The 25,727-nt window shown below is 51.9% G+C and overlaps 1 protein-coding gene and 1 long non-coding RNA gene across 3 annotated transcripts; one reads left to right on the top strand and one right to left on the bottom strand.

The window, feature by feature from the left end:
* The first annotated feature begins 3,664 nt into the window (after positions 1 to 3,664).
* On the top strand, positions 3,665 to 20,053 carry LOC142830236 (uncharacterized). 2 transcript variants are annotated; one of them, XR_012905327.1, is made up of 4 exons: positions 3,665 to 3,772; positions 4,373 to 4,575; positions 5,057 to 5,159; positions 19,557 to 20,053. It is a non-coding gene; the product is annotated as an uncharacterized LOC142830236 (long non-coding RNA). The 2 variants fall into 2 exon arrangements; XR_012905326.1 differs by lacking the exon at positions 19,557 to 20,053 and adding an exon at positions 10,504 to 10,635.
* On the bottom strand, positions 15,141 to 18,218 carry GBX2 (gastrulation brain homeobox 2). The gene is made up of 2 exons (XM_006127449.4): positions 17,365 to 18,218; positions 15,141 to 16,332 (listed from the first exon to the last, which is right to left on the bottom strand). Exons 1-2 carry the CDS (start codon positions 17,858 to 17,860, stop codon positions 15,809 to 15,811), a joined length of 1,020 nt encoding a protein of 339 aa, XP_006127511.3. The 5' UTR covers positions 17,861 to 18,218; the 3' UTR covers positions 15,141 to 15,808.
* Positions 20,054 to 25,727: the final 5,674 nt, after the last annotated feature.

Genomic DNA, 25,727 nt, shown 5'->3' with positions numbered 1-25,727 from the left:
GAGCTTCCACCCCCAGAAGCCCGCAGAGCCAGCCCAGTCCTCCCCATCGGGGGCTTGTACCCCATTCCTCCCTCACCTCCTTCCACTTACCCTTCCCTAGCCCCCCTTCTTATTGATGTACAAAATAAAGATAACGTTTCTTCCAACATTGACTCTGTCTTTATTGAACAAAGCTGGGGGAGACTGGGAAAAGGAGGTGGGAGAGGGGAAGAGAGAGGCTGGGAGAGGGGAGGGCAACTAACAAGATCAGGGGTTGGGAACAGGTCCCAGATGAAGAGAGGCTACAGAGACTGGGACTGTTCAGCTTAGAAAAGAGGAGATAGAGCGGGGACAGGATAGAGGTCTCTAAAAGCAGGGGTTGGGTGGAGAGGGTGCATTCAGAAAAGTTCTTCATGAGTTCCCATAAAGAAGGACTAGAGAACACCAAAGGAAAGGAATGGGTAGCAGGCTTCAAACTAGTAAGAGAAAGTTGTTCTTCACAAAGCAAATAGTCAACCTGTGGAACTCCTTGCTGCAGGAGGCTGTGAAGGCTACAACTAGAACAGAGTTTAAAGGGAAGTGAGATCAAGTCATGGAGGTTGGGTCCATGGAGTAGTCTTAGCCAGGGGGTAGGAGTGGTGTCCCTGCCCAAAGTTTGTGGAAGGCTGGAGAGGGATGGCACGAGACAAATGGCTTGGTCACTGTCTTCGGTCCATCCCCTCCAGGGTCCCTAGGGTTGGCCGCTGTCAGCAGACAGGCTACTGGGCTAGATGGACCTTTGGTCTGACCCAGGACGGCCATTGTAAGCTCAGGGTCGGGGGTCTCAGTGGACCCCCTTGATTTTCATGCACACCTGCTCCTGGGTGGCCAGGCTGGCAGCTCTCCTGCCCTAGACGGCCACTTTCCTGTGCCTAGTGCGGAGATCGTGGACGAGGTCCACGATGTCCGCACTAGCCCAGGAAGGTGCCCACCTCTTGCGGTCCAGGGCAAGCTCCCGGGAGCCGCCAGCCTGGTCCCGGGAAGAGGGGGTGTGCTGGGTGACATCGGGTGGGTGGCTCTGTGCCATGCCAGGTGCAGGGTCTGCTGGCTGGGTGCTGGCAGGCTTGCACCTGGCACAGGCACTGTAGCCAGCCCGTGCCCCTTTAAGGGGGCCGGGAGGGGGGCATAGAGTTTCCCTGGTGTTGGCCAGAGTGGCCACCAGGGAAACCTGGGGAGGGTTATCCTCCCACTAGTTCAAATTAAGGGGCTACACACCCCTTAATTCGAACTAGCTAGTTCGAACTAGGCTTAATCCTCGTAAAATGAGGTTTTCCTAGTTCGAACTAAGCGCTCCGCTAGTTCGATTCAAATTCGAACTAGTGGAGCGCTAGTGTAGCGCCTATGAATGTTAGTTCGAACTAACATTGTAGTGTAGACATATTTCTCTCTCTCTCTCGCTCTCTCTCTCTCGCTCTCTCTCCATGGAATCTACATTATATGGCAAGGGTCCTACACTTAAGTGGCCCTTTCTCTCAACTGCACCACCCCCTGCTAAAAGACATTGCAATTTGTATCCTATCCCTTGGAACGGATGGTGAGATTATGTGGCACTTAGGGTTGCCAGATGGTTTAACAACAAATTCCAACTTCCCCACCTCTCCCCTCCCCCACAAACCCCCCCACACACAGAAAAAATTCTGTTGAGAAAAAAAAAGGGGGGGCGGGAGTGGGAAGACAAAAGCTGAGCAAAAAAAAAAAAAAGCACTGCACCTTTAAATGGCCCCACACTCCTCACTCTTCCGCCCCTCACTCCCCCACCCCCACCAGATGCAGCGGGGGAAAATTGTCCCAGCCAGGCTTCTGTCTGAGGGAAACAGAAAATGCCAGACATTTCACATACCCCAGAAAATACCGGACATTTTAACCAGATGGGGGACCCAAATAACGACCAGTCACGGTGAAAACCAGACACTTAGCAACCCTATTGGCACTACCTAAGATTTCCAGTGTGACACTGCATGGATCTGTACAAACAAAACCATACAAATACATTTTTCCAACAAGCCATAGGTGTGGAAGAAAATACATTAGAACAAGGGATAGTTCACAAGAAGCAATGCTTATGATATTTAATATGAAATCAAATTAAAAAAGAAAATCCACACTTCCCATGTATCATCCTCCTTTCTAGCAACTCAAGCTAGTAAACACACCAAAATGCATATTATTCACCCATAAGCTCCTCCTTGCAAATCCTAATATGCTATTTACCGGCACTGGAAAGGAGGATAAAAGATATTCACCCAGGCTTATTCAGTTGCTCTGGAGAATGGTTAGGATCCATGCTGAACAAGAACAAGTGAAACAGAGACCTATAAAACCATAAAAGTTCTCCTGATTTGAAACTTTGAGCATGTGTGCCTCAGACGCTCAGAGTAGAAGCCCTAGAACAAATCAGCGCTGTGGTTTCAGGGTTTGGAGACAGATGCATGTTTCAAAGAGCTTGCAAATACAGTTGAATCCCACTAAATAAGGAGCATCACGCCTAGTACTCGCTACTTCTAACTCATAAGAGCCAGAACTCTACCACATAGTAAAGATCTGGCCTTAATGCAATACAACACGCCATGTATTAATTAGTAACACCGGCTTTAAAAACAAACTCATGAAGATCAGAGTTTTAGCTATCTGCAACACTCCACAAAAAAATCTGTTACAAGAATCCTTCTCTTTCTTACCTTAAGCCATTAATAGGTTTAAACTTTGTTTGAAATGTAATTATGCAAATGTCCTGGCACACAAACACCCCATGCAGCCTGCTTTCCCCCCCTCCCTCCCTCCAACCCAGCCAGCCAGCGAGGACTGCGGCAAGTAAGTCAGGACACCCCAAACACACACCCCCTCCCCCGCCTCACTGCATAGATGCCAGCATCCCCCTTCCCCCACCTACCCCTATGCAATCTGCTCCCCCCCATCCCAGCTGGGATAAAACCCTGCTTCTCAGGCTTCCAGGCAGGATCAGTCTAACTGGGAGTCAGGCCCCAGCACGAACTCACCCCTCCCTCACCTCAGCCCAAGACATACAGCTGCACTTCACCCCAATACCAGCACCCAGCCACCCCCTCGTCCCCCCTCCCCATGCAGTCAGCTTCCCTCCCCCCAAGCCACCCTTCCCAGCCAAAGAGTCTTGAGGAGAGCTCTGGGTTTCTACCTCTGGCCCAGACAGGCCTCCCCAAACTCCCCTTCCCTCTGACTCCCCACAGCCAAATACTCCCTCCCTCCTCCACCCCACAACTCTCCCCACAGCCCCGTTTATCGCCCCTCCCTACCTGCTCGCCGAGCACCTCTGTTGGAAGCAGCAGCAGCAGCTCTAGAAACTGCTCAGAGGGCCCCTTCCCCTGCCGGTCAGCTGAGCTCCCTGCTAAAGGGTGCTGCTCATGGGAACATGGGCTGCAGCCCCCCAAACAGCACCCATGGCTGAGTGGATTCCTGCTCCCCACATAGGTGGCTGGAGACTGCTGCCCAGCAATTAAGCCAGGCAGGCAGGCACCTGGGATTCATTAAGAGCCGGCCTGCAGCAGCAGGCTAATGGGACACCTGCTGTCAGCAGCTTGTGGGGCTACTCTGAAAGGCCTCCCCTCAGGTAAGGGGGGAAGGAGAAAAGGGACGGACCCAGAGGCCATGCAGTGTGGAAGGGAACTGAAGGTGACAAGTGGGGTTGGTTTCTGCCAGGAGATGGGGCTGGGGGCTGCTATTCTGTGGGGATAAGGGCAAGTGCCCCACTAGCAGCTCCTATCTGGGGCCAGAACCCGGAGTAAGTAGGGGGAACTGGTTTCCCACAGGCCTCCCCACTCTTGGTGGGCTGCCACTGGGGGAAGAAAAGGGGAGCCTAGGACCATGGAAGTGTCCCCCCCTCCCGCAGCCAGCGACTTGCCTGTGCTGAGAATGGCTCGTTACACGGGGACCCCCGCGTCTGGGGGAGGCTGTGGGAGGGTTCCTGTGAGCCTCTGAGGCGTGCTAAAAATCTGCCAGGAGGTGCGGGACCCAAGGGGCGCAACTGGAGCTCCGCCACCGCGCACCAGTGCCGTTAGCAAAACGACCCTATCCCGGGTAGCCATCTTGGCTACCACAATCTTGGGGCCCAGGGAGATGGAGGGCTACTCGTGCGGCCCGCTCGTAGCCACGGCTGCCTTAGTGCCGCTCTTTTCGCTGCGGCACATACCCGTGGTATGAGCCAGTCCCTTCCCCCCAGGAATGTGGAGTGTAAATAGACAAAAGGCAGGAGAGGAAACGCATGCAAAGACGCTATGTGGCTTGTCCGAGCTGGGCACGTACCCCAGTTCTCTTGAGTCCCAGCCCTGTGGCCAAGCAGTCTCCAGGATGTGCACTGAGAACACCAATTTCTTTCCCGCAGGCTGGGGCATAGTCGGCACGTGGCAAATGGATCCTCAGGCTGCCTTCCCGTGGGTGACTCCACTGTGGAAAATCTTTGTCTCCCATCTCCAACCTCCTCAACCACCCAGTGCCACCACCCAATGGAGCACCCAAAGGCCGCAGCTACTTTATAAGGGAAGAGCTACCCCGCACGACAAGCAGGGACGCTGGAAGCAAGTACAGGTGCGTTACGATGGGAATGGAAATTGTACCAGAGAGGCAGAATTGCTTAGTATGTGGAATACATGAATCCTGAGGCGCAGGCTAGAATGTGTTTACGGAGGACGTTGTCACGCTCGGATAAGCCATGGCACACGAAAGAGAAAATTCACCCACAAGGGGGCAAACTTGGTATAAAGGCTGCAAGGCTTGTGAGTAATAAGGGGGTGAGCGCTGTAGAAGAAATGCTTGTGGAATACGAAACTTATTAGTGTTGCCTTCGACTTATGTGTTTGCATGAGAAGACCCCGCAACTGTACCCGTCTGGTGTGCAGCTAATTTAATTTTAGCTTAAGGAAAGACCATGGCAAGGAGAAACAAAAGTCGTAGAGGGCGAGGTTTGGAGGGACCACCAGATCATCTGGAACGTGAAGTCCCCATAGGTGAGAGCACAGTGTGCACATGCCTTCTCTTTGACCATCTGCATTGATCTCATCCAAAATAGGTTGCCAGTCTCTGTGGCCAGAGCAGACCTTGGAGATTTAAAGGCACAGTGCACAGAAAACAAAAACAGTTTCATAACAGTAGCCACCATTCAGATTATAGAGGTAGGTGGGGGAAGGAGGATGCTGGCATCTATGCAGTGAGGCGGGGGGGAGGGGTTGTTTGGGGTGTCCTGACTTACTTGCTGCAGTCCTGTTGATACAGAGATGGGTTTGGTATTACAAGACCTGGTTTCCCTGGGTTTCCTCAGCAAAACTGTGAACCCTCCTTCTGAATTGAGAGTTCTTAGAGGAAGTAATTGGGATCACCTTATTTTACAAATGTTGCAAAATGAGTCAGGAAGATAGATCCATCTCAACTATTATTCATTACGGAAAGTCCTTTATAAATCCCAAATTAACCATTCTCCTAGAGAGACTTACTACTACTCTTCTTTTGTGGCAACTTATCACAGCTTTGGAAATGTTGAAATATGAACATAATTGGGAGGGAGGGAGGGAGGGAGGGAGAGAGAGAGAGAAGGGAGAAATGTAGCAATTTTAGCCCTAGGGGCAGGGCATCTGCTTAAATACGGAGGTGTATTAAAAAGACCATTAGTCTGATGGTGGAATGCAATGGGCTTATTGACAGGTATTATGAAACTAAGAATAGATTGATGTTCACAAAGAAAGCACACGTGTGTTTGAGCCATGAAGAGCTATCCAACTGCCAGTGGTTTTCCAAGTTCTTTTATATTGTATATTCAGACCCAGATCCTCAAAGGGAATGCCGTTGATTTCAATGGAAGTTATGCACCTAAATCCCTTTGACAATCTGAACTTTTGAAACTAAGGTGAGGGTGCATTACATGAGTCTGGGAAGCCATTTTTGCTGGCTCCACTAAGTTACCTTTGCCAGTTGTTGGTAACTTTCCCTCTATGCTTAGCTAGGATTTTATTTCTGCTGAGCCACCAGGAATATTTCATAATGTGGCCTGTTACGTATATAGTGTAAAACTGTTTGCTTAGAATCCCAAGACATTGGGCTGTGTAGCATTTGGAGTGAGTGGGTTATTGTGAAGAGATGCACATTCTGGGACTGTACTTAGATTTGCATGAGAGAAGTGTGGATTAAAGGGGTTCAGATAAACAGGGCGTTTCTGGACTGTATCAGTTCCCTTTCCTGTAGGAGGAACCAGCCCATTTTGCTGTGAAGGTTTTTGGTTTTTTTCCAGGCGTTCTTGTTTGACGGGATTGTACTATTGTGTTTTGTGTCCCTGCTTACCCAGCGCTCACAGGCAGAACTCCCATTGACATTCATCTTGACTCAGTTGGGAATGGTGCCTGTGTAAGAACTGTGGGAATTGGCCCCTGGGAGGATCTGTGACCTCCACGTTCTAGTGTTTCAAAGTCAAACAATGGGGAGGAATTCTGTTTTGTCTCATGTCACTGATGCCAAACCCTTCAGCTTCTCCTTTTGGTGAGGCGCTGAATCGGCCCGCGGAGAAACACTTATTTAATTTGCATAATTACCTCATCACTTTGATATCCCTGGTTGGCTTCCTTTTTAATTGTGCCTGGTCGGAGGATCTAAGTTCGGGATGCTGTCCCTGAAAAGGCTTGCTGGTTGCCACTGTACGTTATTTCATTGTTCGGCTTTAAAAAATAATTAAAGGAAAAGCCCCTTCCGGAGATTTTGGAGAATGTTCTTAATAACGTCACTGAGGTGACTTCGGATCAGCCTTGTTTGCCTCTCTGGACTCATTGTAGCCACTTGTTCATAATGTATGTTTCACATCTGCATGGAGGAAACAGCAATGTTTTCTGTTGTTCTTTTTTCTCGCCTTTGTCTTGCTTTGGAATGGTCGTGACTTCACTTTGCAATGTGTATTTACATCCTTCAGTCAGTTTCCTCGCTAGTTCTAGGGAGTGTATAGGAGCCCTCCGTTGGCCTCTTCAGGTATCTTAATTGCCCTGCTTGAGAGTTGAAACTGTGCCCAGGAAAGTCAGTGGCAAAACTGTCATCACTGCGCATGGGACAAGGCTAAGGCCTTTTGGGCCCAGATACTCTTAAGGTGTTTAGGTGCCAAACCCCCATTGATTTCACTAATTCGATTTCCCATATTTCCCCCCGAGTTTTTTAGCGTATTTCCTAACCCGTGAAGCCTCCAGTGGCACTAGATAATGGGACTCAGGGAGTTTTGTCTGATTAGTGATATTTCTTGAGCTTTGGCTAAACAGATGCTTATATGATGCAAATACAGTTTTTACTTCCAATATTGCCTGTCGACAAAGAGGGCTGCTCCCAAGGCAATGACAGCCTTTCCATCGAGTTCACGAGTTTCCTTCTCCGCTCTGCCACTGATTGTGTGACCTTGGTGAAGGCACTTAACCCTTCTCTGCCTCAGTTCTCTGATCGTGTGTTCTTTTCCCCCACACTTTATCTGTCCTGTCGGCCAAGACAGTAAAAGAATTCCGACCACTCCGCATTTGCAGTGTGTGTCAAACCTAGCACACTGTAGTGTTGAGCTGGTTTCTTCTTGTGACACAAAGAATAACTACTCCTTTCAGAGGTAGCCGTGTGAGTCTGTTTCAGCAAAAACAACAAGGAGTCCAGTGGAAACTTAAAGACTAACCCATTTTATTATGGCATAAGTTCCGGGCAGAACTGGTTTCCATTTAAATCCATGGGAGTTTTGTCCCTCACTTTGATGGAGAGTGGTATTAAGACCTCTGCCCCCAGATTAAAGAAAAATATAGCAACATTTTTGGGGACGAAGCTGCACCTCCTTGGGTTCTGGGAAGCATGGGTTTTTTTTAGGAGGGGGGGGTTGGCCCTTTGCTCTTGTGGACCTCCAGAAATGTGCAAACCTCTGTGAATTTTAGGATCACTGGACAAATTCAGGTCTCTGTGCATAGAGCGCTCGCTTTTTTGGGGCCTGATTCAATACATTGCTACCACGGGTACCCCCGCTGGAATCTGTGGAGCGGGGTTACCACCAGCACCTTCCTCGGTGCCGTAAAGTAAGTGGAACGTGCAAGGCAGAGGGGAGAGAGAATTAAGACGCACGTGGCACGGAGGAGTCAGAACATCATGTAGGACCACTGGAAAATAAGTCTTGGCCTGCTGCGGCTAGGGCTGGCCCGAGTGTGTCTGCGCGAGGGGAAACCGCCAGAGAAAAGTTAAGTAAGTTTGCTGAGCATGCTGGCGGGAGTTCACCGCAGTGCGATTGGCAGAGTTTAATAGGATCAGGCCAGTGTAATCCTGTTTTATCTATTGTCATTCAGGCAGCCACGGAGACCCCAAACTAGAGGGGAAGGGGCTTTTAAAAGATCAGCGGTCACACCACAAAGCCGGGGGCTGGGGCCAGGACAAAAGCAGGAGAGTGGATGAAGTGGCTTGAAATAAATAGATTAGAGTTCTCTCTATGGGCCAGGCTCAGCAGGGAAAAAGAGCAACCGCCGGCCATGCAGACTCGACTCTCTAATGCCACTTTGCTTTTGCATGGCCCGGCCTCCTTCTCCAGGGCCAGGCAACACTTGTCAGAGCCCAGGCGTTTTCTGGGGTGGGGGAGGGGTGAAGACCCGCAACCCAGCAACAGGCACCAGGAGTACACGGACTGTTGATGGGGAGAGCAAGCCAGAGAGAACAGAGAGTCACGTATACACTCCAACAACAAAGTGTCTTGTGCTTGTTCAGTTACAGACTAACAGGGCTCCCCCTCTGAAACTAGAGAATAACGTCATTAAAGGAAGATCAGAGGGAAACCTATTGAAAGGCTAGATCAAAAGAAAAGTATGTGCCTCCTAAATTTGGTGGTGGGTGTACACACACACTCAGGGGCAGATGACCATTTTGCGGGGCTCAGGGCAGCACAATTTTGTGGGGCCCCCCTTTGCCATGGCGCATGCGCAAGGCAGCTGCCCCACTTGCCCTGCCCTATATCCGCCCTTGCACACACTTCATTTCTTTCTTTTTTTCTTCCATCCACACCCTTTTGGTTGCTCCTAGGAGAAAATATTTCTAGCTTTGAGTGAGTTGATTGTTCTAGGCCAGAGCTACCCAGGGCTGGCTGTCCATTTGCAGCCTGCGGTGCGGTTTGGGTTTGGGTTTACATGGGGTTCAACATGCGGCTTGCGCATGGGAGCCAAAACAAAACAAAAAAAGAGCCAATAGAATGGTCTTCTGTTGCTTTGTGTTTTAGTGGTTAAATTCCTGGACTCATTGCTTGTTAAAAGTGCTGTTATATGTGTGGAAATCAGATAACTATGGTCTTTTATTAATATCGGCAGAACTGACTTAAACAGGGCCTGCATGTTGTGTGGTCTTGCCATCATCTTTATATTCATGCCCCTCAGTGTGAAGGAAGCTATTTGCATAGATGCTATTTGCAGGAACCTGCAACCGCATGGAAGTTGTGGCCCTGGGCGTGTGCTGTATCATTGTGGCCCCCGGGGCTCCCAAAGTTGAGTAGCCCTGGTCTAGGCGACCAGAATCTATTTTCAACACTCCTCCTTCCCAGGTATGAGAGTAGTACCTGGTTTCCCAGCCCCCAACAAAGCGCCCCTGTAAGCCCAGGACTGGGGGCTACACTCAGCGCAGCCTTCAAAAGAGCTAAAACCAGATGGGCTCCCCAGTTTATTGGCCCCTTAGCTGTGCAGCAGATGGGGGGGTTTTGGTGGCGATTTTTCGGGGTGTGTGAGATTCCCTGGCACTTTCTCCCAGCCCCCCCTCCCGGGGAGCGTCGGGGCTCGCCCTGCGCGGCTTGCTGGATCCAGCTGCAGCTTCCGAGGGCAGCGCCCCGGAGCCAGGCGGTGCCCCCGGGCAGATGGCTTCCCCCCAGCCAGAAACCCTGCTCCGCCTCGCCCCTCCGCGCCCACTGACCGGCCTGCGAGCAGCCGGCGCCGCGGCTTGTCCACGCGGCCTGCAGGGGGCGCTGGCGGACACTCCCCCTGGGGCTTCTCTTCGTCTCCTGGCCTGGAGGCTGAGCGCAACTTTTAGAAGTTGGGCGCAACTTTGGGAAGCAAGCCAGCCTCGGGGGCAAAAGTGTCTGTCTGTGTCCGCCTGTCTGTCTGAGAACCGGAGAGGGGGGAGCGAGGACGGTCAGGAAGTTGTGCCCCAACTTGGAAGTGGAGGCCTTCCCCAGGGTGGGTGTGGCACATCCCTGATGCTTCTTGTCCCTGGCCATGCTAGGGGGAGTGTCTCGGTTAATTGGGGAGGGGGGTCATCGCCAGGAAAAGGCCCCGTGATTTTTAGCAAGAGGGGGCATGTTCCCCCCGAGCTGTGCGCGCTGCGGAGGGGTGGAAATGGGCCATCCGTTTTTATGATGCAATGGATAATTCATCCAGGTTGTCTCCATGCATATGGTGTTGCTTTTGTGTGTCAGTGTTTCAGGTGCTTTATTACGGTGACAGTGTGATTTGCATTCATGTTCAGCTACCCGGCTCATATGTCTCTTGTTTACACCAGAAGGGCCGGCTTATGAAGATTGATTTCGCTGCTTAGGTTTGCTCCCTCCCAGTATAGAAATGTGGCTTGGTCCGAGATCCTGCGGGGAGATCAGTGTTATCCGGGTCTTTACCGAAGCAGACCAGGTCGTCCTCTCAACTGCAATGGCATCTTCCTTCCCGGGCATGCTGTTTGACCCGATTATTCGGTCTGCCTGGAGAACCATAAACTTTCTTTCGAAATACTCCTCGCTTAGCCCCTTGGAAGGATTTGGGGGATATTTTCAGGTGTTTTTTAAAATCGAAATTAAAGTATGTTTTAATCGCACCGTATTTAAAACAGGCCGAGTTCAAACGCCTGATTTCATATTTCCAAATTTATCTCCCCCCCCCTTTCTCGGGAAAAGACACTAAGTCCCCCCCAGTTTGGCTCGGCTTTATTTCTGTTGTGGCTCTTACGTGCATTGTTTTCTGACCGGGCTGCGTTCCCCTTTCGGTCCGGCCACTGGATTTGCCAACACGATTATTTTGCAAACGACCTCTTCCAAATGTCCAACCCAGCGCCTTACGCAGCGAAAGTCTCCCCCTCCCCCGGTCTCAGGAGACCATCGGAGACCGATCATAATAAATTAATTGCGAAAGCACAAATCTCCCCTCCCACCCCACCGAGGCTGGGGTGCGGGGGAGAACAACCCCCCCACGGAAAGCCAACGGTCCCACTTGTATCTGCCTTCTTCGGCACAAAGGGACTTTTGTAAATTGCAGGCTCGCGAAGCAAGCGTCGCCCTTGTGACAGAGATCACTGGCAGACCCCTGGGGCAGTTAAAAAGGTACAATGCTGAGTATTGCCAATCACAGCTGAAATAATTAAACCAATTAAGTCAATACAAACAGAAACAAGATGGAAGAGCGGTCTGACCCTTCAAAGGAGGGGGGACGGGGAGGTGTCTCGGCTTCTTAAAACAGATGTGTTTACCCCAGAGACATATGTGTCGTGGTAAATTGCAGGCAAGACAGGGAATAGCGCGATGAGTTTACAATAATACAACGTGTAATCATGATCATCAAAGCTATCAAAACACCAGGGGGAAACGCTGCCAGCGGGGGAACTTAAAAGATCGCTACCAAGCAGGGAGGGGAGCTCGTGTTAATTATATATATAAAAATGCAAATCCGAGGACTAAAGAAATATCGAGAGTTTGGGAGGGGAGGGGTAAAACCCAAATTGATCAGTCCCAATTCCTGATCAATGGGAGCCTGGTAGTGCCTTTCCTTTGGGAAGGATGCCTCTCAAAACCTCGCTTCGCTTTTTTTCTAACCGCCGTGCAAAGAAAGTTGCCAAGTTTAAACCCAGTCAGTTACGCACAGCTAGCGTGGCCTCTTCCTGTAGGTTTTTTTCAGGTGGGTCACGTGTGTGTGTGGCAGTGGTGGGGGAGAATGTTCTACCAAAATACCCCCCCCCCCCCCCCGATTTTCCTAAGGAGAGCAGTGTATAAATACCAGCCGTGTGTTCAAAATGAAATTCATCTGACCCGGTAGAATAGCATCCTACAAAAAACTGGATTTGTTTTCTGGCATCAAAATGAGCGATACGCTGACTTTTGGGGGGAGAAAAAGACTCTAATCTTGATAACACTGTCCAATCGGCTGCGAAGGCGGCGGAGAAAACTCCAACTCTGGCCCCGGCCCTCTGCCCCCCGTGTGATGTGATCCGCAGCTGCGAGCGGAATTTATTGTAACAACAAATATAGTGATGTCAAAGCCCAGCCGTGGATTAAAGCAGGCAGCCAAAGGGGAAGTGTATTAATTTCAAACAGCATCCCAGGCCAGCGCCTATTAGGAGGAGCTATTCTTCAGGCCCCCCCATCAGAATTAATCATTGGGAGTTAATTTGAAGCTCAGACAAGTTGCTGTTAATTTAGTGCGGGGAGGACGGGATGGAATAAAAAGCTGAGGTGCCGGCCAAGCCTCCTGGGGCTCATTAATCAGCGAGCTGAGACGGCCTGGCTTGATTACAATTTGCAAAAAAATTCATTAGAGCCTGGGCGATTGACAATTTTTCTCTCTGCCTGTGATCTGACTCATTAGGCAGCCAAATGAAAGCCATGATGGGGGTGATGATGACAGCTATCAACCCCCCTCGCTTGTTTATCTTCTTTTCTTCCTGGCCCTGGCCAGTGCTTTCCCACTTTGTGTGTGTGTGTGTGTGTGTGTGTTTGGGGGGGCTTGATTAGTAAGTAACTTTGCTAGGCGATTGGCAGCTGCTTGCTTGTATCGCCTGCCCTGTCGCGTGGGCCTGGCTTCCCCCCAGCCCCTCCTCGGCGGAAGAAGGGGTTGAGAACAGCTGTTCTTGAAATCCACCTCCCCGGGGCTACCCCTATCCCGAAGCGCCCGTCCCGCATTCCTCCCCGCGAAGGCCGCCTGGGAAACTTCGTCAGGGAAGCGGCGATTTTCGGGGTCTTCCTAGGAAGGGACAAGCGAGAGCCCCCCCCAGCCTGTGCGGAAGAGGGGGCGTCTGGCGTGGCTCGCTGCCCCTCGGGACATTTCCCCAGGGGGTGTCTCTGCTTGAACTGGGCGTGTGGGGAAGTTAGGGTGGGGGGCTGCACGTGGGTTGCAGGTACAGCCCGGTCCCCACGCGCAAAAATGCCACCACACTCCAGCCCCCCCCTTCCTGAGTGCAGGTGCCTGCTAGCAATGACTTTCCTTCTGCGCTTGATTTCCTTACCACCCCCCCCGCCAGGGCGAGCCCCCACCACAGCCCTTCGCTGCGGCTCGGCTCCCTTTCTACCAGGCTGGATTCCTTTGAAAGCCTCCGCGTCCGTAGAATCCTTCTCAAAGGACCAGCCTGTCCCTCCTGTGGCCGAAATATTTGGCCTTGAATCGGGGACCCGGATTCAAGAGCAAGCGAGCGGCCGCGGATGCCCTCCTGAGCTTTCTGTAGTAATCCAGCGGGGCCGTGCCTCAGAGTCGTTATCAGTAATAGAGCCCGGCGTGCGGGGGGGGGGGGGGGGATCGATGTTGATCAGGCTACGCCGGTGGGATATTTTTAGGGGTGGTGAGCGGGGCCCCCTACGCACGCTGGTTCCAAAGCTCCACGTCCAGACCATTCTCACGGGATTTAAACCCCCCGCATTAAAAACAACCAACCCAACACGACGAAGTGCGACTGATATAAATTATGTCAATATTGGTATTGACCTTCTGCACCATTTGATTTACTCACTGAAGCTTCCACGGGAAACCTCGTTGGAAAATCTCTGCATAGCAAATTGCTCCTTGCAGCTCGCCTTAATTATGCGCGTTCGCAGCCGGTTAGGAGCTTGCTGGGGGTTTTTTTTTGGTTTGGTTTAAATTTGATTTAGCCAAACGGTTTTTTGATTCTAATTCTGGCCTTTCTATGCGTAGCTCCCCTCTGTCGCTGATGCCCGCGGGAGATGCGTTAGAGGGCAGCGATCGAGATCATATTTTTTGGCCCGTCGCTTCAGTGGCAAGGTAGTAAGTAGTTTTAGTGATGGTTAACCATCAGATTTTTTTTGGTAGCAAACAAGCTTTGGGTGGGGAATCCTAGAACACTAGAACTAGAAGGGACCTCGAGAGGTCATCGAGTTCAGTCCCCTGCCCTCATGGCAGGACCAAGCACCGTCTAGATCATCCGGGACAGGTGTCTGTCCAACCTGCTCTTAAATATCTCCAGAGATGGAGATTCCACAACCTCCCTGAGCAATTTATTCCAGTGTTTCACCACCCTGACAGGCAGGAAGTTTTCCCTAATGTCCAACCTGAACCTCCCTTGCTGCTCTCCTAATCCTAGGAGCACACGGAAAAGAAAAATTCCCCCAATCCCATGGAGTTTGCTTGGCGGAATTTTTTGCGGAATATCGTCATGCCATGACAGATGATTGCATTGTGCACCTACCCCTGAGTGTGGCACGACAGACAACTTGGAGGACGGGGCGTTTTGCTTTTTCAATAGCACTGAAGACCGTCCACAGTTCTGACAACTTTGGGGGAGGGGGGTTGTCAGTTTCTCTTCCTCCTACTCGGAGAGGTGGTAGGCAGACTTAGCGGAAATTGACAAGGGCAGCCTTCCTCGGAGCCGGCTCGGCAGGGCAAGCAAGCAATCCTCCGTCAGCCCCACACTGCCCGGATCTCTCTCCTGGTTGGACACCCCCCCTTCCCCAGTAGCCCTGCACACGAGGAGGTGGTAGCGGTAGCAGCTCCGGACTAGCGTGTGATTTATCCCCCCTGCCAGAACTCGAACCCGCATAATTCATGGACCGACTTCTCCGCACCGAAAGCTCCGGATAGTTTGGTGGCGGTGCGTGTGTCTTGGGCTGTTTACAGGCCTGGGGGAGGGAGGCCTGTCTGATCCTTTTCAATTCAAGGACCCTAAAATCACAGGCAGAACGGCCGTGACCTCAGAGCCAGAACACCCCTTCTCCGCCCGGGTTTGTTTCCAGTTGATTAGAAAGAAATTCGCTTCCCTAGCAGCAGCTTGCTAGCAAGTTCTCCCTTCCCCCAGAGTTACTAAACTGTAGGTATTTTGCTAAACACTTCCCTTGCCAATAAACCTCACCTTTAAGAACCCATAGCTACATCCATATAGTCCTAGGAAGGGGGGAGCGCTCTTTCGCACAAGAAATTCTGTACAGAAGCCGGTCAGGTTTTGCTTTTTCGTTTTCTGCTTTTTTGTTTATTCACAAGACTGAGTTTTTTTTTTTAAATGTCATAACTTATCAGGAAGAGGCTACATTAAAATAAATTAAAACACAACAAAGAGGAGCGCTCGCCAAACATGGCTTAGGAGAATATGCCACCCAAATCGACAGAAAGCCAGGCAAAAAATAGATATATATATTAAAATAATTCACCCCACTGTTTGCCATTCAGCCAACCCCAAAAAAGGGAAAAACAAACCTCTTAGTTCTGTTTCATTTTTACCTTTCAAAATGATAAGAAACAAAACCCCAAAGATGGTTAATAGGCATTGCAGTTTTTTTTTTTAAATGGTTGTCGCTGTTGGTTTTCTTCTGGAATGTAAGAATTCGTGTTACGGGTTACTTGGTCCCATAAGAGTCAAAACACTGCAGCTGAGATCCCACACTTTATATACAAAGTAGGACAGTATAATAAATATTTATTCTGTCTCTTCAAGGGTTTAGTATTCCGCCTCCAAAACAAAACACAGTTTTGAGCCTCTTGCGCGAAGATTCTTGCTTGGCTTGATAGGTTGGATTCAGCCTGAAGTTTGCCCGTGTTTGTTTTAAACCCAAGTGATCAAAACTTTTGGATGGCGGGGAAGGGGGGGGGGGAGGAGCAGAAATGCATCAGGGTCTGGCTTGTTCCAGCTGCTGGTGCTGACTTCTGATGGCAAATCTGCTGACGTGGACTGGGATGGGGACCACGATTTTGGGGTTCCTGGACGGTTCTCCTGTCTTGGAGTTGGCGTTGCCGGCTTTCACCCTTTTCCACTTGGCTCGTCTGTTCTGGAACCAGATTTTCACCTGCACCTCGCTGAGTTTGAGGGCGTGAGCGATCTGGGACCTCTCGGTCAGAGACAGGTACTTTTTGCAGTGGAATTCCTTTTCCAGCTCCAGCAGCTGCTCGCTGGTAAAGGCCGTTCTCCTCCTGCGGTTTTTGCCCGTGGACGTGGTGGTGCTGGAGTTATTGGTGCTCTGGGTGTTTTCTTCCAGCACGTTGCCAGAGTCCTCCTCTTTGTGGGCGGCTTGGCTGGGGAGATTGTCGTCGGAACTATAATCTAGATCGCTGTCCATGGAGAAACTCTCCTCCTTGCCTTTCGAGTCGTCCTCCGCTTTGGCGTCCTCCTTGGCTGGCCCCCGGGCAGCCCCCCCTGCAAGCAAACCACAGGCATTTCGTTACACTCCGCACGGGAACCGGGAGCCCCATTTTCCAGCCCCCCTTCTGCTGCAATAAACCCTCCTCGGTCTTTACACCGCGGGGTGTAGCGAGGGGAGGAAGAACTAGCCGAGTTTGAGGCAAGCAAGCGGGGTTTCCACGGGAGGAAAGAGACACCGGATCTCGGCGGATCCACGGTGACATTTCGGGACAGAGAACTGTTTCCAATGGGCTGGTTTTCGCACTGCCCGTTTCGGCACTGGCTGACATTTTCTAATCTTTATAGGGCTGTCGGATCAGCACCCCCCACCCCCAGCCTCACGTCAAACCGATTTCTGAAATGTTACCTTCTGGCACAAGATCGCAGACACATCTCTGCACGCAGCTATGCATTATTTTAATTGTATCAATGAGGGGGACAGGCAACGGGGGTTTTACTTCTCAGCAATAAAGGGAAACTTAAATTTGCCTGGGACGTATTTAAAACTTCGCTGCTGTAGATAGCACTATGAACAATGGGAAGAGACGGTGTTTTTAAACCAAGATTCCTTCTCTTTGGGAAAGGCATCTTGCCCTGGGAGAGGCGGGGTTTAAATCGTGCAGAGATTAGACTCTTTCCTGCGTGCGATCTTTCCCCAAAACTCCGCCGTGGCACGATCGCACCGGCCGAGGCGGTTGCAAATAGAAGGATGCTATTGCATGGGGCAGGGGTTTTAAGTTTGCGGGGTGAGAAGGTTGCGCCGGGCAGTGGCCCAGCTCAACACGGCTCGAGAGCATGCCTTCTGAAAGAATTGGGGGGATTCGTCACCTCCCCCTCCCCGGTGTTGGGGGGGGGGGGTGTCATTTACTAGCAGAAATAGCGGGAGATCTCCTCCTTCAAAGTCTGAAATTTACAAGGTTTTGGGGGTTTTTTTTATGGACACGCAACCTCTGCCGATCGCCTCCCGCCGCTCTCCCCGAAAGGAGAAACTTGCTCTAACTCCGCGCGCGTTAGCGGGGAAGCGGTATCGGGGGGAAGGTCACTCACCCAGGGAAGCCGGCACGACTTCCGCGGCGGCGAAGGCCAGCAGGGAGCTCTCCTTGCCCAGGAAAGCTTTCCCCTCGTCGTGCTCGGGCGGGATCCCGTCGCCTTTGTCGAAGTTGCCCTGGAGAGCCGGGGGCGCAAACTTCCGGGCTTCCTGGTGCTGCGGGGAGGCGGAGAAGCCGCCGGGCAGCGTGGCCATGAGCGTGGAGGTGAGAGCCATCCCTTGGGCCAGGCTGGAGCAGAAGCCGGTGGGCAGGCTGGGGATCTGGTGGTGGGGGTGGGCGGGCGGCAGGGCCGGCTGCAGCGAGGCGGGCGGGGGCGGCGGCGGCGGGGGAAGGACCACGGGCCGGTAGGGCATGAACATGGGGTAGCCGGTGTAGACGAAGTGGCCCGGGCTGGGCTGGGGGGGGCTGCCTATGAGCGAGTCTATGCTGAAGGCCGTGCTGCTTCCCAAGGGGCGCTGCATCATCATGAGGGAGGGCTGGAAAGCTGCGCTCATAGAGCCGCCGGGCCAGGCAGACGGCGGAGCAGGAAGGCAGCAGGCACCGAGCGCCGCGGGGAGCAGGAGCAGGCCGGTGCCCCAGCGCAGAGCCAGAGCCGGGCGGATCCAGGAGCCGGGGCGCCCCGTCCTGGGCTGGGGCAGCGAGGCCGGAGTCAGGCCAGGGGGGCCCGGCCGGTGTTGCAGGCGCGCATCGGGGGCACCCACGCTGCACGGGCCCCGCTGGGCGCTGCTGCTGCTGCCGCCGCTGCTGATGCCGCCGCCGCCGCCGCGCGGGCCGGGTGCCGTGAATGGGAGCGCGCGGGGCTCTCGCCGGGCGCCGCCAGCCCCTTTAAATCGCGCTCGCCGCTCTCATTCACATTTTGCCAGCTTCCGAACCTTGCCCCGCCTCACGTGGCCGCCCGCCTGGCGCCCCATTGGCCGCCGCCGGCCCGCCCCGCCCCCTCCCCTTCCCCGCCCGAGCGGGCAGCCGAAGGGGCGGGGCGGGGTCAGCGCTGCGGAGGGCGCGAGGACCGGCCATTCACATGTCCCACAGGGGCCTCCCCCATTCACAAGCAGCGCCCTGCTGCCGGGCCAGCGGCGCGTCTCCGCTGCGCGAAGCGAGGGGGCCGGCAGTGGCTCCTTTCTGGAGGGGGCTGGGTGAATCCTCTGCCCGGGTCACCAACCGGGGGAGGGGGACTTGGCCGGTCCCTGTGCGCCCCCCCTTTCGCCTTCTTCTCTACTTCGGTTTGCTAAACAGCCCTACTGCACAGCTGGGCGCCCTGCCGGCCGGTCCTCACCCTCCCGCAGTGATCGCAGGGGGACCCGTCATCGGAGCAGGGCGAGGGCCTCAGGGACAACTGGCGGGCTGAGGGGGTCTTGACATGGTCGCCTGGAGTCCAGAGCTCCGGCCTGATGGACGCTTTACGATGTTTGCTCAAAGAAAAGCCCCCCCCCCCCAAAGGAGGCTCTAATTAGGGGATCTTTTTCCGAAAACGAGAGCGAAGCAAGCCCATTAGTTAGTGGGGAAACGAACATTTAATCATGAGCGGGGGCCCTACGAGCAAGTCTCTTTCACCGGCGGATTTTCTGTCATTAAAAGGCCAGCAAAAGTTTCTCTCTCTGTCTCAAAGATTAAAATGTACAAGATTCCAAGGGGGAACCTAAGGGCTGAGAAACACGAATTTGTGCGAGCCGCACGGATCAACCGGCCACAACCCTACCGGGTTGCCTGTTTGTTGTTGTTGCTGTTCAGCCGCACTAGGACAGATGTGTATTGGGGTGTGTGTGGGGGGGGGGGGGGGAGATCGTGTGTGTGCGTGGGGGGGGGGGAGTGTCATGCTTTTGAAACACTACCCCAGCTAGCGATCCGGGAGCCGGGTGCGGTGACCCCAGCGAGGGAGTCTCTGTACATGTGCTTTTAATTGGAAGATAAAGGCAAATCGATACGTATGAATGTATCGATCCCACTCCAGGGAAATTTGTCTGTCTTTTCCTCTCTCGCCAGGCTCCCAACTCTAGGGCGCTGTGGGGGATATCTTAATCCCAGGATAGCTCTGACAGCCAGGGACCAGGACTTAGCATCACAGCAGACTGAAGACCTCACTGCACTTTATCCGGGGGGGGGGGGGGGGCGGGACGCACCTCTACCCCCCGGCACATTTTAAAGACATCTGGTAAGTATGCCGGGGGGATCCACAGTGTAAATTTGCCTCAGTTCGTCGCAGGTGCCGAAACAGGGGGCATGACGCTCTGGGCAGCCGTCAAGACGTACATTTCCCATGAAAAACTACTTCCGAATCGACTGCTGTCACCTGGGTCACAATCCGCATGCGAACGCTGATGGCCGCAGGACGCTGGCTAACCCCGCAAGGCGCTCACTGGCTGTCGGCTACGAACGAGGGCAGCAGCCCCTTCATCTCTCAAGTTGCCTCGGTTCTCCTCCCGTGGTGCTCGCCATCAGTTGCTTCTGACACCGCCAGGCGAGCAGATATTTTCCAATCCATCAATCCAGACACAACATTCCTTGTGCTACGGTCCAGTGTCCCGGGGGCCCTTGCGATGTCTCGGGGACATTGTCATGTTTTACGGGGCGCCCACCCGGCGGTGTTACAGCTCCAGAAGTACCTCCACAGGAGGAGTAATTTGCTGGCATATGATTTGCATCTCCCCGGGGCTGTTGAATCTAGCCACTGCCGAGGGCTGGTTGCAGCAGGGACTCTGGCACGGTCGCGTCAGGGGGGGAATTTATTTACCGGGGTGCTCTTCCTAAAGCGCAGTTTTCTCATTGAATGTTGAACTGCTTAGGGAAAAAAAATGAAGAAGAAGCTGTGCGCGCCAGCAAAGTATCCTGGAGTTTGGTAGCGATTAACACGATCGATTCCAGACATCTCAAACTATCTGCAATGCGTTGAAGGCTTGAGGACTGCAGATAATAAAATCCTTTACAGTTTTAGACTGCTCCTTGTATAGATTAATAATATCTATTTATCCCTATACATCCCATCTATATCTATCCCCACACACCCTATCTATCTATCTATCTATCTATCTATCTATCTATCTATCTATCTATCTATCTATCTATCTATCTATCTATCTATCTATCTATCTATCTATCTATCTCTGCTTGTTAGCATGGACATTCTACTTGACAATTTCTTTCCTCTTTTCTTCTTATTTTTTCTCCGCTTTTCCCCCATCTCCCCCTTTGTGCTATTTATTTGAAAACTGGATCTTTCATAACTCCATTCATCTGAAGAAGCGGATTGTGTCCAGGAAAGCTCATGAGACCGTCTACATTTCTGTTAGTCTCTGAGGTGCTGCAAAACTATTTGTTGTTTTTAAAATCTTATCTATCCATCTATCTATCTATCATCATTAGCAGAAGGCCGCAGCTATTCATCTCGGGCACTGCCTGCAAGCCAATTTGCATATATTTCTTTGCAACTTCGGTCAGCGAAGGAAGAGCAAAAATCATTCTAGGAAAGCCACCGTCGCTTCCCCCAGTTAGGCGCGCGTTTAGCTCGGTTGGCAAAGCAAGTTTCCAGCCCTCTAGGTAATGAAAACACTCCCGACACTAATTTTAGGCCGGGGAGAATCCACGATTCGCCAACATTCATAAGCAGCCGGGCAACGAAGTCCTCACGGCACGGCTAGATGCTGTTTAGATTTCAGCGTGCGTATATTTTTTAAAGTGGGCAGGCAAATGTCAGGTGTTGGCAGCGTGTCATGCTCGGTGTATGGCTCCGCTCAAGCAGGGCGAGGGAACTTTTAATGTGCTTTCCTGTAGTTTTCGGTGGAGGAGGCGTCGTTTGCTCCAGTGACAGGGAGGCGAGAGGAGATAACCCAGTGAACCCCGGCACTTGGCAGGCAGGTGAATACCAAGCTTTAGACGCTCTTTTGCTCGCCGCGTGGCACTGCGCGTCTATGGCACAGCCGTTTGCCCGGGGAATGTTTGGATGCGCAAAGTTCCTTTCCAGCGCCAGGGAACGCGCATTCTCACCACCTGGGAACGCGACGGGCTGCAGCTAACCTCGGAGATTCCCTCAAGTGTCCGAGATGGGCGCACAAAGGAGTTCTTGTGTAACATTCCCCCATCAGACACACCAATTTGCAAGTGGCAAAGCACTGAAGCCTGGTCTTTTTTTTTTAAAACGATTTTATTCATGCTTCCTCCCCCCCCCTTTTTTTTTTAAATCTGAAAGCCCAAAATAGACTCCATGCGGTTCTAAGTGAAGTCAGCCTCTGGCTTGGCTTTGAAACAGCGCCTGCAATTATGTAAAAGAGCCATTCAACTAACACGGTGGAATTAAAAGCGATCTACCCTGCTCCCTTTTCACCGGCAAACCTCTCATGTTTGGCGATTCAAAGCGCTTCCAGCGCGAAGTCTTTCTCGAGGACAAAAGGCAGAACAGAAAAAAAACCCCCACCCCTCCCCCAACTTGTAAATTGAACGTCAAGGGGACTTTAAACAATTTAAAGCCCATAAATAATGATAAAGGGACCTGGCAAAAAGGCAAACCCATTCAATTAATAGAGTTTCCCAAGCAAAGATCAAGTGCTTTACAAAATACAACGCGCATAAAGTTTGACTGCGAGGCTCTTCTGCCACGGTGCAATTTAGAAATGTAGGCAGCAAATTCCCGCCCCCACCTTCTGTTCCAAACATCCCTGGTGGAGGGGCTGAGCAAAGAAACGTTATTTCCTTGGCAGCTTTTATCCAGGAAAGTTAGCGGCTGGATCCTGGGGTTTGGTTGCAAAGTTGGGCTGGAAAGAATTTACAACTTTGCATCCAGCCAGAGGACTTTTTTTCCTTCCCTTTCTTGCCACAAAACGACGCATTCCTGACACTCGGGGGAAGGGGGGGGGGGGGGTTAGGACGTGGTGGCTTTACACGTGCTGCTGTTTTTTTTCAATGCTATGATGACCGCATTTGAATGAGGATGTCTCTGTTTTTAAAAAAACACTGACATAGCGCTAGGATCCGCTCACGATGCGAATAAAAAGCTTTTGTTCCCTTCTGCGTTCTGCTGGGCGGCGCTCCTTTGCCTCAGTACGAGTAGACAAAGATGCCTGCTTCTGCCAAAGCCACTTCTTCTGCCTCGGTATTTCACTAATGGCTGGGGTGGAGTTGGCAGCCACCGATTACGGAATGACCACTGGGGTAATGAATAACCTGGCTTGTCCTCCCCCCCCCCCACCCTTTTTACCTTTCTCTCCCCTTCTAATTTCCTTCCTGCTTCTGCACGGTTCTGCGCAACGCTTTTTGATTTAACATCCCCCCCCCAGTCTCATGATCCGAGGACCGAGGAAAAATCCTCTCCCCCCCCCCCCCGGAGTAAATAAACAAACGAAAGGCGCAGTCCCCCTGTTTCCAGCGGCTAGAGACCAGTTGCCTGCAAAGTTGAGGGAGGCAGAGGTTCGCTCCTCGTCAGTTTCATTCCACACCCACCGCCCTCCCCATGGCCCGCAGGAAACTTTCCTGCGAGCCAGAAGGGGGATGCAGGCTGCCTGGTTTTTCTTGTGCTGGGGAGTGTCAGACCACACTTGCTCAGGAAAGGACCCAAAAAGGGGGAGACTGAACAACTGACAAATTAGGGCCGGGACATCCAGAGAGCAGGAAAACCCTGATCCCGAAGGAGATTGGCCAGAGAGTCAGCTGGATCATGCTCCCCTTTGGAGGCTACGGAAATCAATGACAATCCGAAGGGGGGACTGAATTCCCAGCGCTCGGGCTGCTCTCAGGACAGGACATCTGGACTGAAGCAGGCAGAGGAACTGGCGGGTGACAAGAGTCTGTAGCAGGCAGGAAGCCCTGGGAAATGTAGTGGCCAGGTGAGTCCTTATCTCTTGGCCCTGGAGATTTGTTTTGCTGCTGCCACTCTGTTAAACAAAGCCCCTGATCGCCTCGTGAACTTCAAAAGCGCTTAGAACAGTAGCCTGGGTTTTGTAGCTGCCTTCCACACAGTATTGTGTGAGGGATCACAGCTGTGCTAATCCCTGGTACCTGTAAACAAAGGGCGGGGACAGGAGAAGGGGTCTTGAAGCCCTCCATTGTGTGCTTGTGTTTATGGATTTGTGACTCCCCTTGGCTGCCTTTCAGGGCTGCTGGTTCTTTAGCAACCCCTCGCCTCCTGTTAATATTCCTCACTAGCCAGTTGATCTAAGACCAAACGCTGAGGCAGCTTAATAAACACATCTGGCCCGGTTGGGTCACAGGGCCTTGAAAAGACTCCCCAGGAAAGAAACATGAAACACGCCAATGTGGTTGAGCTGTTGCTCAAAAGGAATTAAAAAAAATTGTCCCCTGTCCCCGGGCAGGTGTTAATTACATGGCAGTCATTTATAAATAATTGGATCAAATATTTTCTGGGGAAATGAAATGAAAATCAAGACAGCTGTTTGGCACTCAGCTAAAAAGGACGGGGCAGGGGAAGGAAAAAGGTGAGCAAAATGACAGTAAATGGGGGTGAAGCAGCCAGGTCAGGCAATAGGGATAACTAGCACGTGTGCATTGCTTCGTGGGATTTTTTTCCAAACAAAATGCAGCTTAAGAGCCGTGCCAGATTTAGGCGCACTCTTTAGGCCTCTGATTATGAGAGACCTCTGCATACAAAGATGCACCCTCACCTATGTACTGGTACAGATGCAAATATAAAACGTACTACATGATTGCTAATTTCAGTCTCCTTTCTGTTACAATAGAGAGTTGGCATAGAAAGGACGCTTATTAACTTTGCAGCTCATACCAAGCTGGGAGGGGTGGCAAGTACTTTGGAGGACTGGGTCAAAATTCAAAATGATCTGGACAAACTGGAGAAATGGTCTGAGGTAAATAGGATGGAGTTTAATAAGGACAAATGCAAAGCACTCCGCTTAGGAAGGAACAATCTGTCTCACACACACAGAAGGGGAAGCTACTGTCTAGGAAGGAGTACGGCAGAAAGGGGTCAGAGTGGACCACAAGCTAAATATGAGTCAACAGTGTGACGCTGTTGCAGAAAAAGTAAACGTGATTCTGAGATGCATTAACAGGTGTGTTGTGAGCAAGACACAAGAAGTCATTCTTCTGCTCTACTCTGCGCTGATTAGGTCTCAACTGGAATATTGTGTCCAGTTCTGGGCACCTCCTTTCAAGAAAGAGGTGGAGAAATTGGAGACGGTCCAGAGAAGAGCAACAAAAATGATGAAAATAAGAGCTATGAGGGAAGACAAAGAATTGGGTTTGTTTAGTTTGGAAAGGAGAAGACTGACAGAGGACATGATAGCTGTTTTCAAGTATCTAAAAGGGTGACACAAGGAGGAGGGAAAAAATTGTTCTGCTTGGCCTCTGAGGACAGGACAAGAAGCAATGGGCTTAAACTGCAACAAGAGAGGTTCAGGTTGGACATAAGGAAAAAGTTCCCACCTGTCAGGGTGGTGAAACACTGGAATAAATTGCCCAGGGAGGTTGTGGAATCTCCATCACTGGAGATATTGAAGAGCAGGTTGGACACACACCTGTCAGGGATGATCTAGATGGTGCTTGGTCCTGCCACGAGGGCAGGGGACTGGACTTGATGACCTCTTGAGGACCCTTCCAGTTCTAGTGGTCTAGGATTCTATAATAATACAATTGATTTGGGGGGGCCTCTTACACTTGACCTAGTTTAGAGCCTCAGCCCATCTTAATCCAGCCCTGGTAAAGAATTCTGAGATTGCTGCAGCCTCCTCGGAGGCAGAGTCCATGCTCAGGCACCGGTCGGGTAGAGGTTTATAAAGCAGGCCAGAGCTCAGCTGGAGAGCCCTCTCGGGACCGGCAACATGTCAGGAAAGGGATTCCAGTTTCCCGGGGGGAGCTGTGCTTTCGTTCCTTCCCCACCCCCTCTTGTTGTTGTATCTGTGATGCGGCCGCCCTGAGGGGCTTCCAGAGAGCTCAGGGCAAGTGCTGTGCAAACCCTTACACTGAGCATCCTTGGACACCGACTGTCCTAGTCCCAGAGACTTTGCCATCCATATAGTCAAGACAGGTGGAGGGGGAAGGGAAGCAAAACCGGCGCAAACAAACGGAGGCCCAACAGCCCCAAACGTCCATTGATTTCTGGGTGGCTAGCGCTATGCAGTGGGGCCGAAGTGGTCAGTTTCATCAGGTGGTTGGATTTCTCTTCCGGGTGAAGGTTGGATTGTCTTCGGTCCGGATGCACATCCGTCATGATGGGGCCCTCCTCACGCCCAAGGGTCTGGGCCGTATGCTCCACGGCTTGCCAGCTGTAAAGCGCAGCCGCTTGCAAGCCGTCTGCCTGCATGTTCTGTGCACCGGCCACATGAGCTGTTCCTTGGGAGGATGCTCTGGAAAATGACACCACCCATGGCACGCTCAAACCACGGCCCCTTTCCCAGGGATGCT

Source organism: Pelodiscus sinensis, chromosome 7, assembly GCF_049634645.1.
Source record: "Pelodiscus sinensis isolate JC-2024 chromosome 7, ASM4963464v1, whole genome shotgun sequence".
NCBI classification, from domain to species: domain Eukaryota; kingdom Metazoa; phylum Chordata; order Testudines; family Trionychidae; genus Pelodiscus; species Pelodiscus sinensis.
Note: the sequence above shows the minus strand (reverse complement) of the source record. Positions and strands in the feature narration are given on the sequence as shown.

What these genes read in the sequence shown, in the direction of transcription:
- GBX2 (XM_006127449.4), bottom strand. Translation starts at nt 17,860, where the DNA reads ATGAGCGCAGCTTTCCAGCCCTCCCTCATGATGATGCAGCGCCCCTTG. An exon ending in AGTCGTGCCGGCTTCCCTGG is followed by an intron (nt 16,333 to 17,364) that starts GTGAGTGACCTT and finishes GTTTGCTTGCAG; the next exon opens with GGGGGGCTGCCCGGGGGCCA.